This window comes from Alexandromys fortis, unplaced genomic scaffold (genome assembly GCF_014885135.2).
Source record: "Alexandromys fortis isolate MF-2015 unplaced genomic scaffold, M_Fortis_MF-2015_v1.1 scaffold_39, whole genome shotgun sequence".
Lineage (NCBI taxonomy): Eukaryota > Metazoa > Chordata > Mammalia > Rodentia > Cricetidae > Alexandromys > Alexandromys fortis.
In genome coordinates, this window is record NW_026067918.1 from 8,987,193 (window position 1) to 9,002,391 (window position 15,199).

At 57.1% G+C, this 15,199-nt stretch overlaps 1 protein-coding gene across 1 annotated transcript in view; it reads right to left on the minus strand.

Moving 5' to 3' along the window:
• Evpl (envoplakin) overlaps positions 1 to 13,216 on the minus strand; it is a 16,966-nt gene extending 3,750 nt beyond the window's left edge. Inside the window, exons 1-21 of the mRNA XM_050140498.1 lie at positions 12,975 to 13,216; positions 10,374 to 10,473; positions 9,839 to 9,993; positions 9,624 to 9,750; positions 9,045 to 9,170; positions 8,858 to 8,896; positions 8,585 to 8,746; positions 8,395 to 8,502; positions 8,211 to 8,306; positions 6,566 to 6,691; positions 6,040 to 6,186; positions 5,616 to 5,770; positions 5,407 to 5,504; positions 5,059 to 5,231; positions 3,578 to 3,756; positions 3,362 to 3,500; positions 3,061 to 3,254; positions 2,609 to 2,759; positions 1,091 to 1,174; positions 869 to 979; positions 674 to 766 (exon numbers count right to left, since the gene is read on the minus strand). Of these exons, the coding sequence (XP_049996455.1) occupies positions 674 to 766; positions 869 to 979; positions 1,091 to 1,174; positions 2,609 to 2,759; positions 3,061 to 3,254; positions 3,362 to 3,500; positions 3,578 to 3,756; positions 5,059 to 5,231; positions 5,407 to 5,504; positions 5,616 to 5,770; positions 6,040 to 6,186; positions 6,566 to 6,691; positions 8,211 to 8,306; positions 8,395 to 8,502; positions 8,585 to 8,746; positions 8,858 to 8,896; positions 9,045 to 9,170; positions 9,624 to 9,750; positions 9,839 to 9,993; positions 10,374 to 10,473; positions 12,975 to 13,072 (2,661 nt within the window). The 5' untranslated portion in view covers positions 13,073 to 13,216. The remainder of the gene's footprint in view (positions 1 to 673; positions 767 to 868; positions 980 to 1,090; positions 1,175 to 2,608; positions 2,760 to 3,060; positions 3,255 to 3,361; positions 3,501 to 3,577; positions 3,757 to 5,058; positions 5,232 to 5,406; positions 5,505 to 5,615; positions 5,771 to 6,039; positions 6,187 to 6,565; positions 6,692 to 8,210; positions 8,307 to 8,394; positions 8,503 to 8,584; positions 8,747 to 8,857; positions 8,897 to 9,044; positions 9,171 to 9,623; positions 9,751 to 9,838; positions 9,994 to 10,373; positions 10,474 to 12,974) is intronic.
• Between the last annotated feature and the right edge of the window lie 1,983 nt (positions 13,217 to 15,199).

Sequence of the window (15,199 nt, forward strand, 5' to 3'; positions counted from 1 at the left end):
AGAGAGAGAGAGAGAGAGAGAGAGAGAGAGAGAGAGAGAGAGAGAGAGCTGAAGTGAGTAAAGACTAAAGCCCCATTTTTCTGTACCCCACCTCTGAGGTCAGAGACCCCTCCCTGCTTTCTGTAGATCCCGGGTCGTGGAGCTGAAGACACGGAATGCTTAAGACATGGGATTTTGAGCTCAGTTAGATGGTATTAGGGCAGAAGGCAGGGTCCAGGTCCTTTGCAGCAGATAGTGCCCACAAGACCCTCCCAAGCCTCCTGACTCTCAGGCCCAACCTTCTCCAGTAGAAGCTGAAATATGGCTCCGGAAGATAAAAGGTGGTCAGTCATGGGAACCATAGAGAGCTCCTGGCTTCTGCTCTACCAGCAAGGGAGACCCCAGGTGGGCTGTCACCAGTGTGACTGGGCCCTACGGCTGATGGTGGAGCGTTTCTTGGCTCTCTGGGGCTAGAGGCCAGGTCCCCATCAGAGGATTGCCTATGGCTAAGCAATGACTAGAGGCCATCTCCAGGGTCCGCCTGGAATAGGGACAGCCCTGTATGAACGTCTAGAGAAATCTTCATGCCCAAACCCTCCAGTGGCTAGAGGCTGCAGGAGAGAAAGGATGACATCTAGGCCAACCCCAGGCCAGATGGGCTACCGTGGGGACAGGGTGGGCACTGTCTCTTTACCTTCTCCAACATCTTCTTAGCGAACTCCAGCTGGTATAGCTGCTGCTGCTGGGCCGCCATGACCTCCGTGTAAGCCTTGGCGAGGTTCTTCTCCTGGAGGTGGCGAAGTGGGGGAGAAGACGGGAGTCAGTTCTGGCCTGAGGAACTGCGGAGTTAATAATGCCAGCCGCTAGGCCCTGCCAGGACCCGCCTCACCTGAGCCTGGATGCTCTCCTGCAGGGAAATCACTCGGACTTTCTTAGGCGCTGACACTGCCAGGGCGGGCTCCAAGGAGCAGCGGTAGGTATCTGCTTGCAGCTCGTAGTCCTGAACAGGGAAAACAGTCACTACCAGAGACGGAGCATGGAGGATCGGAGTCTGGAAGAGGGATGGAGGCTGGGGGGGATAAGGCGGGGAAGCCAAAGTAAAAGCATTCACCTGGAGAGCTTCCTGCAGGTCCTGGGTGAGGCGGGACACTGTGGCCCGGTCCTGCTCGTGGCCCAGCACTTCTTGCATCAGCCTCTGCCAGGGAGGAAGCAAGAGTCACAGGGGCCGGGAAAGGCTCCTCTCCACCAACCGGCATCTCCAGGGTCACAAGCAGCCAGATACACAGAGGCAAAGGGGACCCAGAGGTGCTTGGCTTCTCTGACACTGTTCTCTGGGACCTTGTCTGATGGCTCTAGGAATTCTGTCTCAGCCCAGAGATTCTCCCATTGTAACTTTAGTGGCATTAGGCCAAAGATCGCTGGCCCCAGCTGCCCAGTGAGGGACTCTGCAGTCCTGAAGAACATGCTGAATAAGCTTCCAGGTGACGCCAATGGTACCGGTCAGAGACCAGACTCTGGGAACCACTGGGCATCCCACCCATCATTCTGAACCCTGGCTATGCTCTTTGATTTATCTAGACTCTTAAAAACAAAATGAAAAACAGTCAGGCGACGGTGGCACACGTCTTTAATCCCAGCACTCTGGAGACAGAGGCAGGGGATCTCTGTGAGTTCAAGGCCAGCCTGGTCTATAGATCGAGTTCCAGGACAGGCTCCAAAGCTACACAGAGAAACCCTACAAAACCGCCAGGCGGTGGTGGCCTTTAATCCCAGTACTTGTGAAGCAGAGGCAGGCAGATTTCTGAGTCTGAGGCCAGCCTGGTCTACAAAGTGAGTTCCAGGACAGCCAGGGTATACATAAAAACCTAGTCTTGAAAAAAAAAAAAAAAAACCAACCAAACAAATAAAAACAAAAGTCTCAATGCTCTAAGAATTCAAACTTCTTTTTTTTTGGGGGGGGGGTAATGGTACTGGGCCCTCTATCCCCCCGGACTTCTGCCCTGGCTCCCCTGAGGCCTCCCTATCTCCATCCACACCCCTTTTATCCATTGTCCATTTGGAGCAATAGACCACTTTCAAACAATCTGAGGGTGACCCTCTTCTCCCGGGGCTCTCAATGCTGAAACGTCAAGTCCAGATTCCTTCCTGTGCTGAGAAGGACCTGGGTGGTCTGTCCCTGCCTCTTTCTCTGGACCACAGTCCTCTGAGTGGGTCATTTCTCCTCTACCTTTTCCCCAGGTCACTTGCCCTCACTCCCATAAGTGTCCACCAGGGGGCACTGGCGTCTGGTCTCAGAAAGCGGTTATCAGGTGCAGCCCTGGGATGGACAGATTCCACGGCGGGAGGATTGCCCGCAGGAGGGGGGTCTGTACCCTGCACTCCTGGCTCCTCACCTACAGTCTTGACAAGGATCAGGATGGGCACACAACGGCTGGAATCCCACCAGAGGAAAGTGCTGTTCCAAGCCCCCAAACCTCCTGGCCTCAACTGTGAGACCTCTCTCGCATTGGAACCTTGGCCTCCTGCATACAAACAGCTGTCCCTGAGGGGAGGTGACCGGAAAGAACAGGTAGCTAGAGGCTCTAGGCCAGGCTCTGACTCAGAGCATCGAGTAGCCCAGGCCCCTCACCTTCTGTGCTTGCAGCTTGTAGGCGATCTGGCTGGGCCCGTCGCTGGGCTGCACCTCGTTGCGGGGCAGCTGCTCCAGCCAGGAGTTCAGGTTGTCCCTGACATTTGTGAACTGTTGGTAGATGAGCCTGGCGTCTTGTAGGGTCTTCTCCCTGCCAGAGGACAAGGTCCCATATGGGAGTGAGAGCTGACCTCCAGGGAAGGGTTGAGGAGGGGTACACAGAGGAGGCTGATAGTGTCTCCATCCTGAGACGGAGCAGAAGGCCTGAGCGAGAGCCCCTGTAGGTCCTCTGTATCTCAGAGACACAGTGGACGGTGCCTGCCTGGAACAGGTACGGGCCCCGAGTCAGTATGGTTTATCACCCCGTTGTGGAGGGAGGAAACAGCCTCAGAGAGGTTGTCACTAGCGCAGCGGCAGCCAGCAGTGCCTGAGCCCCCCTCCAGTCCGCTCACCTCAAATCCAGCTGGTCTCCCACGGCGTGGTAGCGGTCAGTGAGGACGCGCACCTGGCGCTGCTGGTGCGGCAGGTCTTGGCAGAACTCTTGGAAATTGTTCTGCAGCGCACCACAGGCGTGCTCCGCGGCTTTCAGCTGGCGGTGCAGCCCCAGCACACAGGCCTGTTGCTGGAGCAGCTCTTTCCGCTGGTGCTGGGGGAATAAAGGGCCAGAAGGAAGCATGCGTGCTCCAGGCTCCGTGGGATAGCCAGATCGTGCCTCACCTGCCCCTTCCACCAGGAATCTGCCGCTGAGCCTACCTGAAGCTCACCGACCCTCTCCTGCAGTGCCCCGGAGCCTTCAGGGATGGGGCCCTCCTGGGCCAGGGTGGCCTCAAAGCCCCGGATGACCCTGTCTGCCTCCTGGATCTGCTGCTCCAGGCCCAGAGCAGCTTTGGCTCTGCGGTGAGGAAGTGACGGTCACTAGCTCAGTCATAACCGCCAACTCCCTCCAGATGCCCCCTCCAGAGCACTCACTTCTCCCCGTAGAGGCGGCACAGGCTCTGCACGTCATTATACTTATTCTTGACCTTGGTGAGGACCACAGGCAGCTGCAGGGCAGCCGGGCCCACAGGCTTAGTAGACAGAAAGGCCTCACAGGCCTGCTGGGCTGCCTCCTTCTCAGTTCCCAGGCTCTGGAGATGCTGGGCTGTGCCCTGGATCAGGGGTGGAGTGGGCAGAGAACACAGGTCAGAGATCTCTAGGTCACCTGACCCTATGCGCACGAAGGCATCGTAAAAGTTGGAGGCCAGGCCTGGCTATTCTAGTCCCCCAGGGGACAGTCCTAGGGCCGGACACCCTTTCTCACCTCCCATCTCTTCATCTGAGGAATGATGAAGTGGGCGATGACATGAGGCCCCGTCTATCAGGCGCTCAGCAACAAGAACCAGGCACACCACACCGTGGCCTGTGCTTGGTACCGTCACTCTACTGCTTGCCGGCTTCAGGCTGGGCAGGCAGAGCCCTGGCTCAGCCCACTTGGGGCTGCTGCCCGCCGATCTTATATCACAACTAATTCACCCATCCCGTAAGGCAAATGTGTGAACTGGGCTTTTAGTGATATGGCAACTGACACCAAAACCAAAGGACCACCGGGCGCGGTGTCTTACGGCTGTAACCCCAGCCCTCAGGAGGCTGAGGTGGGAGGGCCAAGAGCTTGAGGCCAGTATGGGCCACAACAGAAGACTCCGTCTCAAACCAAGCAAACAAACAAAAAAAAACGCCACAGACCTATTTTGGTGTGGCAGGGTCATTCATCAGCCTCCGACATCCTGTACCCACGTCCTCCCTTTCACGAACGTCTCATCTGTGAGACCCTCCAATGAGTACCCAGCCTCCCCCCACAATACGAGAGCATCTATGTGCAGCACCTGACTTCATAGCCTCTGCCCTCCTCCCTTGCGGGCTGAGCTGCTACCTTCCCTCCATCCAAGCTGTGCGGCAGATAGACCAGAACAGGTTATACAACAATGTGAATGAACACAGTTCGCATTTTTAAAAGCCAAACACTAAATGGCGTGCTGTATTTGAACAGAAACCGGTTTGGAAGGCTAGCTGGAGTGCTTGGGCTTCTACCCAGGGCGCTTCCAGGGCGCTGGGCTCATGTGTCCAAAAAGGTGGTCACCACTGACTGACACAGCATCTCCCCAGCCCTCCAGGGAGGGTTTCCATGCCCTGCTGACTTCCCTGAGGGACCCACAACCCTCGCCAGAGAAACGGCGGTGTGGGGGTCTCTCTCTGGCCAGGCATGGTCAGACTTTCACCCTCAGGATACCCGAAGGATCTGGGGATCACCCCGGACATGAGGAAACCGAAGCTCAGAAAAGCAACATGTCCAAAGTAACAGAGCCATAGAAGAACCAGGATGGGAGTCCAGTTTTCTGAGTCTACGGCCCCAGGAGTGTGAGCCTCAGAGCGGGACCCTTTCTTTTCCCAGGCTCTCAGTGCTGCTCACGTACCTCATGGCCTTGAATGCGGTCCTCCAGGTCTGTCAGCGGGGTAGACCGGTTCAGCGGCGTCCGAGCCCAGGTCAGCACCTGCTTCTCTATCTTTTCCAGGTCCCCATCCAGCTGGGTCATATGTGTCAGGAGTTTCTGAGCCTGTGGGTCAGCTGGAGCTGAGCCTGCTGGAGCTGAGGACAGAAGTGCCAGTGAGGGTTCAGGCCTACCTCGTGTCTGCCTAAAATGGGCTCTCCCTGGGTGTGCGCAGGGTATGGAAGATCTGGAGGACGGACTGGGCCTAGAGATGGAGTACCGCCTACCACCATGGCCCTCCCATCAGGCCCCTCCCTGGCCATCCTCTGGTACCCTGCTGGCCAGGCGGTAAGGGTTCTACCACAGCGTTCTTAAGCCGGCTCTTCACCGTAGACAGTCTCTGCTTCAGGGTCTGCAGCTCCGTGGCCAGCCTGGAATGAGGAGATGAGAGAAGTGTGTCTCTCTACCTGTCCAGCCCTAGCTCCCACCGCCTCAGGGGAAACATGGGCCTTGGTGCCTGTGGGCATCTTGGGGTGAGCCACCTGGAGGCCCTGGCTACAGCATCAGGGTCTGGTGCTGGGATCCAGAGGCAGGCTGCGGGGGCGCTCTTGGTCTCTCCTCCGGGACCCTGAACCACCCATGTGTAGGGGTCAGCATTGTCTTTGAGTGTGTACTGCTCTCCCCGAAGCAGCTGCACCTGAGGGAGAGGAGAGGGGCTCGTGTGGGACCAAGGATAGACAGGAGCTGGAGAGATGGCTAGGGTCAAGATGGGTAGGTGCTGGGGACAGGCATGGGTGGGGTCAGCGGCTCGGAAGGGAGTCGGAGGAGGGGTGGGAGGGGCTGGGGTAAGGATGAGGACAGATCAGAGGTGGGACAGACTGGAGAGGGGTGGGGCTGGGTCAAGGAAGGAGCGAGAAGAGGGAGGGGCAGGGTGGAGTGGATAAGGAGGGTAGGTAGCGCTCACACCTCTCCTGAGTCCCAGTCACAGATGCTGTCCACGCGCAGGGCCTGCTGGGGTGGGGTCCTGCGCTGTGGCAGTGGGGCCACCTTCCGACTCTGCTGCTGCAGCTCCCCGACGGCCCTCTCGGTCACAGCCAGCTGTTTCTCCTCTGCCTGTGGGGGACCCAGAGAGCAGGAGCTCAGGTCAGGCTGCAGCGGAAGCCACCTGCCAGCTTTCTATCTCCCAAGAGGGGTGTGGCCTCCATCAGGGGAGAAGTCTCAATCAGACTGGCTGTGGATGGATGAGGATCAAGGCACTAGCTAGTACCACACAGGCCTCCAGAGGAGAAGCTACGGGGTCCTCAGAGCTCCCCCAGCTTCTCTGGTCACATTGCAGGAGGCATACTGAAATGTAGGAAGGTCAAGGCTTCTGCTGGCGCAGCCCTTCTCTTGGGGGCCTTGGAGCTGAACTAGGGACCTCTTTTCTGGAGTCAGCTCCACGCCCAGGAGCAAGATGCAGATGGCCCAGCGGGGCCGCATGGGGACATCTCACCTCCAGCTGTAGCAGGAGCTCTGTGGCAGAGCCAAAGGAGTCCCCAGCCACGAGGCCATACTTGGTGTCCAGGTTGGAGTTGAGCTTTGCCAGGGTCTGGTTGACAGAGTCCGCCTCTTCCTGGAACTAAGGTCACCCAGAGAGTCAAGGGCAGAGCCGGGGAAAACCTGCTACTCAGGGACCCTGCAAAGTAGCTGGAGCCCTGACCAGGCTGAACTCACTCGAGTCAGGCTAAACCCGGACCAGCTATGCTCAAACCAGCTTAAAACAAAAACAGGTTAAATCTCAACCAGCTAAATGAAGACCAGCTACAGCTACCCAGGCACTGGGACCTTTTTAAAAGGGAGTGTCCACAAATGGGGCGTTTTTGGTTCATTGAAAATAGCTTTTAGTGTGTTATAAGACAACCCGCTGTTTCTTTGTACTCAGGGCTCTGGTGCACGCTGTCTTCTACTACTGAGCTGCACCCCTAGCTACTTATCTTCCTCGTCTTCCTCTCCTTTTTTCTTGAGATAGAGTCTCCGTAAGTAGCCCAGGCTAGCCTCAGTAAGTAGCCCAGGCTAGCCTCAGGCTTGTCACGCCTGCTTTCTGCTCCCTGAGTGCCCTTCCTCTCACCGTCATCGCACTAGACCCTGCATGCTATTTTATTATTACTAATTTTTTTTTAAACAGGGTTTCTTTGTGTAGCCTTGGCTGTCCTGGAACTCGCTCTTATAGACCAGGCTGGTTTCAGACTCACAGAGGTCGGCCTGCCTCTGCCTCCCAAGTGCTGAGATTAAAGGTGTGCGCCACCACCGCCCAGCTACTAATAAATTTTTGGGACAGGGTCTTACTATGTAGTCTTGGTTAGCCTTAACTTGCTAGGTAGACCAGGCTGTCCTGGAACTGATAGAAATCCTCCTGCCTCTGACCGCCCCAAGCACCTGCACTCATCTGCACATATTCAGACTCAGACATACATATGACAAATAGTTTAAAATTAAAAAAGAGGGGGGACTGGTGAGATGGCTTAGCGGTTGAGAGCACTGACTGCTCATCCAAAGGACCTGGGTTCAATTCCCAGCAACCACATGGCAGCTCACAACTGTCTGAAATCCAGTTCCAGCATATCCAACACCCTTATACAGATATACATGCAGGCAAAACACCAATGCAAATGAAATAAGAATAAATAAATATATAGAAAAAAAGAAAAATGAGCCAGGTGGTGGTGGTGTACTCGGGAGGCAGAGGCAGGCGGATCTCTGTGAGTTTGAGGCCAGCCTGGTCTACAGGACAGGCGCCAGTGAGCGGGCGATATAGCTCAGCTTAGGGTGTGTAGAGAGGCCCTGGGTTCAATCCCTAGCACCATAACTAGGTGTGACGGCGCATGCCTGCACTTAGAGAACCAGAAGTCCATGGTCATCCTCAGCCATAGAGTGAATCTGAAGTCAGCCTGGGTTTCATAAGATACTGTCTCCAAAACAGTTAAGAATTAGAAAATAAACTCACGAGGGGTGAAGGATGTAGTCTCGACATCATTCCCCTACGGGGTTGCAGGCTCAACGCCACGGTTCTGTCTTTGCAGTGGGCCCTGTATTCTGTGCTGCCCTAAGCCCCCTCCCTGGCTGGCTGCCACCACCCTGGTCCCCAGCCACAGGCTCACCCTGCGGTAGTCCTCCACGTGCTGCAGCTGGCTCTCCTGGCAGATGCAGAGGTTCAGGAAATTCTGCCACTCCATCTTGAGCGCCTCCTGGTGGACCTGGAGCACAGCAGGGTGTGTACTGGGGTGTCACCACACCCACCAGCCCGCCATCCCGATTGGGGGCTCACGGGCGGGACCTCCACACCTGAATGGGTCCAACGGCCGGGTGGCCAAGCTCCAGCATGCGTTCTGCGTCATCCTCCAGCTGGTTTATATTCCTCTCCTGGGCCAGCAGCTCGTGCTCCTTGAAGTGCTAGAGACGAATGAAGTGGAGACAGCCATCAGCAATAAGATAGCCCTAGACACCCCCACTGCCTGCGCCTGTCCCCACGGACCTCATACTCTCGCCTCACACCCGTGGGGTCAGGCATGAGGTCACTCCAATCCTGCTGCAGGATACGGCCTTGCTGCTCCGCCAGGGCGCTCAGCTGCCGAGTGCAGCCCTGCAGATGCGTGTACAAGCTGCCCAGACTCTGCCGGCGCCATGAGGCCACCTTCTGCGCTCAGGAGAGAAGGTGACAGAGGTGGTACCAGTGACCCCAGGCAGGGTCCAGGTAAGGAGGTCCCCCCAACCGCAGCACCCAGGCCCAGCCCATCTCCCAGCTCACCAGCAGGTCACGGTATTGGTTCCTGATGTTGGTTGCATCCTGCCTCAGCCAAAGAGAGAAACAGGGCCAGTGAGAAGCAGGGTGTAGGGTGATGCCCCCCATCTGAACCGCTTCCACCAACATCTCTTCCTTGAAGGCCAGCAGATCCGCCTGGCTGTGATACCAGGCCGGACAGGGATGCACTCACGGGTCCCACCAGCGTCCGCAGCTGCTGCCCGTAAGCCTCGATCTCCCTCTGTAGGATGTTGTGCTCGGCCACCTGTTGTTCCAGCTCTGTCATCCCGGGCCCGTACTGGCCCTCACAGACCAGTTTCTGCAGAAGAGCCCAGTCCTTAGTCCCACCAGTGTTATCTGTATCCCGAAACCTCAGCAAGAGCTGCCTGGATGTGGCCAGCCGGACCAAGGACCTGCCCTTCCCCACAGTCCCTGGCTGTCATCACAATGCATCAAATGAAACCTCTCAGCGTCGTGTGCCTTGGTGTGCACACTGCCCATCCTACCCCAGTCCTCCGGGCAAGAGCCTTGTGCCTTCCTGGGAGGTCCTCGCTCTTCACTGTGACCCAGCCAAGTCCTCCCACCTCTCAGTGGCTTCTGCAGGAAGCCTTCCCTGGCTATGCCGCCTGCCCTGCTGGCTCCCCTTCTAGATTCCTGAGCTAGCTCCAGGTTCAAATTCAAAGCCCCAGGAAACACATTCTGTCTTGCTCTCTGACGGCATCGGGTGTGGGTTTGAGATCCTGGAGAATACGTTGATACAAGGGCGCCCAACCTGTTTCTGCTCCAACACGCGCACCCAGTCGACCCTGGGTCCCACATCCGGCGGCAACACCATCTTCTCATACAGGGCGCGGTACTCTGCACACTCCTGGGTCACCCGTTCGTGCAGCTGCTTGATGCTGCCAAGGGGTAGTAGCCACGGGGTCAGAGCTGGGCTGGGTTCTCCAGGGACCCCCACGCTTCCAGGGTGAGGCCCAGCTTACTTACTCCTTCTCGATCTCCTCAGCCTGAGGGTGCTTGAGCCGCCGAGCCTTGTCTACATCCAGGAAAAGATCTTTGAGTAGCACCTCGGCCTCCTTCAGGTTGCGGCCAGTCTCCTGCTGGTGCTCCAAAGCCTGGTTCTGCTCGCCGTTCTGCCGGTCCTGGCGTGAGACACAGAGCCACGTGCAGGGCCCAAAGCCTCACATCCATGTTTTTTGTTGACCTGCTCCTGCTGGACTGAACCCCGCCCCCACTTCGGCCCTGGGACCCTGGGGGACCACCAAGCAGGAGGCTAGGACATCCGTGTGGCAGGTGGCAAGGATACCTAGGTCAGATAGCAAAGGGTCCCTCTATTTTATTCCCGAAGTAGCAAGTGTGACAGAGAAAGAAAGTCGAGTCTTCCCTGTGACTGGGGTGGGCTGCGGACGGTTGAGGGCTAGGCAGGTTGTCTGTCCCTCTTCCCAGAAGGCCTTCTGGGGACCTCCAGACATTGACTCTGGGCCTCTGCCCCCCCCCCCAGTCCCTGGTGCAGGGTCCTTACTTGTTGCAATCTCTTCTGAGTCTCCAAAATGTCCCTCTCCACCTGGTCAGCGTTGGCTTGCATGCGGGAGATGAGCAGAGCCAGCTCCTGGGTCGCAGCCCTGGAGGGCGACCAGGGATAGAGGATAGCATTACAGGAAGGCCCTCTGCGCCTGCCATGTGGCACCTCCCCTGTCCTCCCACAGGGAAGAGTCCATCATCTGAGCTCTGAGGTGCTCAGCCCTAGACAGGGATGAGGGTACTGTCCCCCTGTCCACTGCAGAGGGTTTGGAAAGCGACAGTCCAGGGCCATGTGCTGCTACAAAGCATGTATATATACCTCAGTCACTCCAAACCCTGTCCAACCACCTACCTGCCTCCTGGGGTGTGTGGGGAGGTGGCCCAGGGAGAAAGTCAATTACCTAAGACAGCCCAGTTGGCTTCAGGAGGCACAGCTGAGCTGAGCGAAGACAGGGAAGTAGTGGCATGTCCCCACCCCAACTTCCTGCCATTCCAGCCTCGTCTGCCCCCACCATTCTTCTTGCCCAAGGGACTTCAGCAGTATGGAGACTTTAGTGACTCCCTGGAGGAGCCAGTGTTGGGACAGAGAGATGGCTGGGGTTCCCCGATATCCTCCAGGGACTGAAGAGCCGGGCCTCTGGCCTGCTTTGCCCTTTAGCACAGCATCAGGGAGCCTGTTGTTCGACCCTCACAGCCCCCCTCCCCCTACTGCCCCAGCTTCCTCCCTAGGCCTCCTTCAGTGTCCTCCACCTAGCTCTGCAGAGCGCCTCCTGTGAGCTTGCCTCTGAGGGAGAGGAGCAGGCAGACTTGAAAAGCCATCTGCTAGGGCCTCTTGTGCATGGCACCTTGCAGGAGCCACCAGTCCAAGGAACCCAGAAGTGTTAGCTGAGCTGCACCTGGACCCTCATAGGGCAGTGCCCGTGAAGACACAGCCACCTGAGAAGTCTGTGGCCAAGAAGGCCTCAGTTTGCTGCTCCTTGCTAGTACACGGTACATAACCATGAGAGGCTTGGTCATCCTGCCTCTGCCTCCTGAGGGGCTGAATTCACAGAGATATGCTTCCACATCTGGCTTTACTTATTACTGTTATTTCTGTTATTATTATCATCATTATTAGTATCGTTAAAAACACAAACAACAACAAGAACCCCAAACAAACAAGTCTTATTCTGTAGCCCAGGCTGGCCTGGGACTCACCATGCCCGGCCCTGAACACAGAGTTCTCATTGGCATTTGAAGAATTAAGCCGTGAGAAACACCCAGTTCAGACCCTCACGGTTAGCACCCAGGGCGTATTGTTTTATTTTTATGTGTATGGATGTTTTGCCTACATCTGTGTACCGTGAGCAGGCCTGGGGCCAGTGGAGACCAGACAAGGATGCTCTGGACCTGAAGTTACAGCTGTTAATGAATGTGGGAGCTGGGACTCAAACCCAGGTTGAGACAGGATCTTACTGTGTAGCCCGAGCTATCCTGGAATTCACTCTGTAGATCAGGCTAGCCTCCAACTCACAGATCCTCTTGTCTCTGCCTCCTGAGCGCTGGGATTGAAGGCACGCACTGCTACTACCTCCACCACTCGGCTAACCTGTACTGCTACGAGCACCTTGAAGGTAGGGACACCACTCTTTCTCTTGCAGGGCAGCCCCAGAGCCTAGGGCAGTCCTGGCACACCAAGGTCCTCAATAAAGAAGAGCTAATTGAATAGGCACCTCTGAGGGGAACAAGGAGCCCTCAGGGGGGGCGTGTGAAAAGAGCTACAGAGGTCCGGAAGGCAAGGCCAAGAGGCTTCCGGGACTCCAGGGAGCACCCAGCCTCAGGTTGGGTCTCCCCAGAGAATACTTCCACCGGGAACGTGCACTCCACCCTGGGCTGGGCTTGGTGCCTTGTGGGGACAGGTCAGTCTAGTGAGTCTTTACCGCTGTCTTTCCTGTCCGCCCAGATGCCCAGCCTCTGGGTTGGCACCCTGATCCTATCGAGGTAATGGGTACCCAGACTTCAGCCTTTCATCTTATCTTCACACCTCTGCACCCCAACACCTGACTCCAGGCAGGCTGCCACCTCCTCCGACAGAGGGCTTGGGGCCAGTGAGCGGAAGAACATGGCCAAGTCTCTTTGCAGAGAGCTGGTGATGGGAGCGTGGTGCCACCTCCTCTCACCCCCATGAAAAACGCCTCCTGACTCTTCACAGCCAAGACCCAGGGCTGGAACCTGGGGGAAAGTGTGTTAGGTGCGGGATGTAACCCAGCTCAAAAACCCTTCTCTTCAGCTTCTTGGTCCTGCCCACCCTGGGCCCACGCTCCAGGACTGATCCAATCCAGTGGACAATCAGAGTGGCAAACAGGGAGCCAGACTCTGAAGTTCCCAGTCACCTTGTCCAGCACCTCTGCAAGGCCACCCTCCACCTATGCCCCCCTCGCACTCCCAATCAGCAGGAGAATGTGGGCGGCAGCAGGCTATCCATCCCTTGCTCAGCCTAGGCCGGAAGCAGGAGCCCTTGGCCTCAGGACAGCAAATGCCAGAACTGGGCTCCCAGATAGCTGGGATACCGGGGCCCTGCACCACCCTGATCCCAGCACCGCTACCCAGGGGCCCCGCTCACCGATTGTGCTTGTTGGGGGAGCCCTTAGGGGACCCCTTGGCTGGGGAGCCTTTGGGGGACCCCTTCCCCTGGGAGCCTTTGCTCAGCCCCTTGAACATGGTGGTGAAGCAGGTACTGGCTCAGGCTGGGCTCTCCTGGCAGGAGGGCGGGAAGGCGACGCGCGTCCTTGCTGGCTACTAGCCGGGCTCTGGAGAGGTGGGGCGGCGGTCGGGGGATGGCAGTTTCTGGGAGGCCCCTCCCTGCAGGTGTGGTGTCTCGGTCAGGCCCGGCCCGCGCATGCCCCAGCGCCCGCCCGCTCGCCCGCCCCGACGTGCGCGGCCAGCTCCTGCACAACCAGTCTGGGAGGAGAGGGCACAGCCCAGGGGCGGGGCGCCAGCGCGACTCCCACGGAGGTTTGGACTTGTTAGACCCACACGCCCAGCTAAAGAGCAGCGGTCACACCCAGGTGGGGAAGTGGCCGGAGCAAGGCTAAACAGACCGACCTAAGCACATAGGAAGGCGATGGCTCAGCGGGTCCTAGAACTGGGCTTAGCCAACACCGAGGCCCCTTGCGCAGAGGTCCACTATCAGCCAGGCCCCCACCCATAGCTCGGGAGAGGGAGAGGTGGGGCCACCGGGGCCTTGCTCTGTCTCCCACGGGGAGGCTGGGAGATAGTCCCACCAGGCAACTTTTTTTTTTCTTTTAAATTTGAGACAGGCTCTTGCTGTGTAGCCCAAGCTGGCAATCCACCTTCCTGCCTCAGTCTCGGTGCTGTGATTACAGATGTGAGCCACCATCACTGCTCACACCTGATGTTTTAAAAATGTAGGTGCTACCCAGCTGGTTCCCCATGGGTCCCACAGCTCCATGCATGGTTAGGACCCACGGAAGATTCTAATGCTAGCCTCAGAGAGGCCAGGCTACCCATTGTACACCTTCCCTGTCACTACCCGAATTGGTCAGCCCTACAGCTAAGCCTCGCAGAGGTCACCAAAAAGTTCATGGTACCCTGGTTGTTCCTCTGTCCGGTTTCCTGGTAGAAAAGCCACTGAGTGACCCTTGTGGTTTCTGCCAAGTCAGGCTGAGTGTGGGGTTATCGCACTGATTCCGTGGCTTTTCCTCACATCAAGGGCAATTTCTAGCAGGGCCTCAGGGCGACGGAAGAGGCCCAGTCATCTCGCGGCTACATCTCACTGAGAAGCTACTGAATTTGGCCACCGAACTAGAGAGGAAGATTCAGTTTTTGTTCCTGAAGAGGTTGATAGCAGCAATGGGTGTGTGTGTGCCCGTGTGTTGTGTTTGTGTATGGAGAAGGCCACAGGAGGCCCTGCCAGAGCAAACAGCCATAGGAAACAAGGTGGCCCACAACATCCTCTGCTCTAGGCACAATACAGCATGATTAGGGAGATGGCACCGGGGATATGAGCCACCCAGCCTCTGTCCCAGCCCTCCCCTACTTTAATCCGGTGATAGTTTCCTGCTAAACACTACCGTCCCCACCTGCAATCAGCTTGTCTCACAAGGGACCATTTAAGTAACTGCATGGCCCAGAGGTCCGTACCGGGCCCAGGAGGCAGTGGCTGTGGGAGGTGGGGTGGGGTGGTAGACAGTACCCAGGCCAGCTGGTCTGTGCCCCAGAGCTCCACTCCTCTGCGGAAGCCCTCCAGGCAACAGATGAGCACTGTGGGGCCGGTGTGTGCCCAAGGCTCAGGGGCTAATTGACTCATTGCAAGAAAAAACAAGAGCTGACTCCCTGGTATGACTGTAGGATCCAATTAGATGGCTCCCAGCTGAGGGCTGGCCAGTGCAAGCAGGGCTGCCCAGAACTGTCTCGGCAGGGGGTTCCTACCCAGACAGCGGCAGCATGGGTCCCAGGAGAAAGAACAGGGACATGGAAAGAGCTGTGATTGTGTTCCTGTCTCCATGAGACCTGCAGTGTTGCACACGGTAGCCACAGACTTGTAGTCGCTGGACATTTGAACACGCCTAACCTGAGCCATGTACAAAATCTCTCCCTCTCCCTTCCCCTCTTTCTCGGCTTCTCTGTGTAACAGCTCTAGCTGTCCTGGAAGTCACTAGAGATCTGCTTCCCTCTGCCACCCTAGTAAATGCTGGGATTAAAGGCGTGTGCCACCACCTCCTGGCAAGTCTGTTTACTTCACGTTATTATTAATGACGTGTTGCAATGAGGTTTTGAGCAGATTGGTTTTTCAGTGGTTTTGGAGCCTGTCCTGGAACTAGCCCT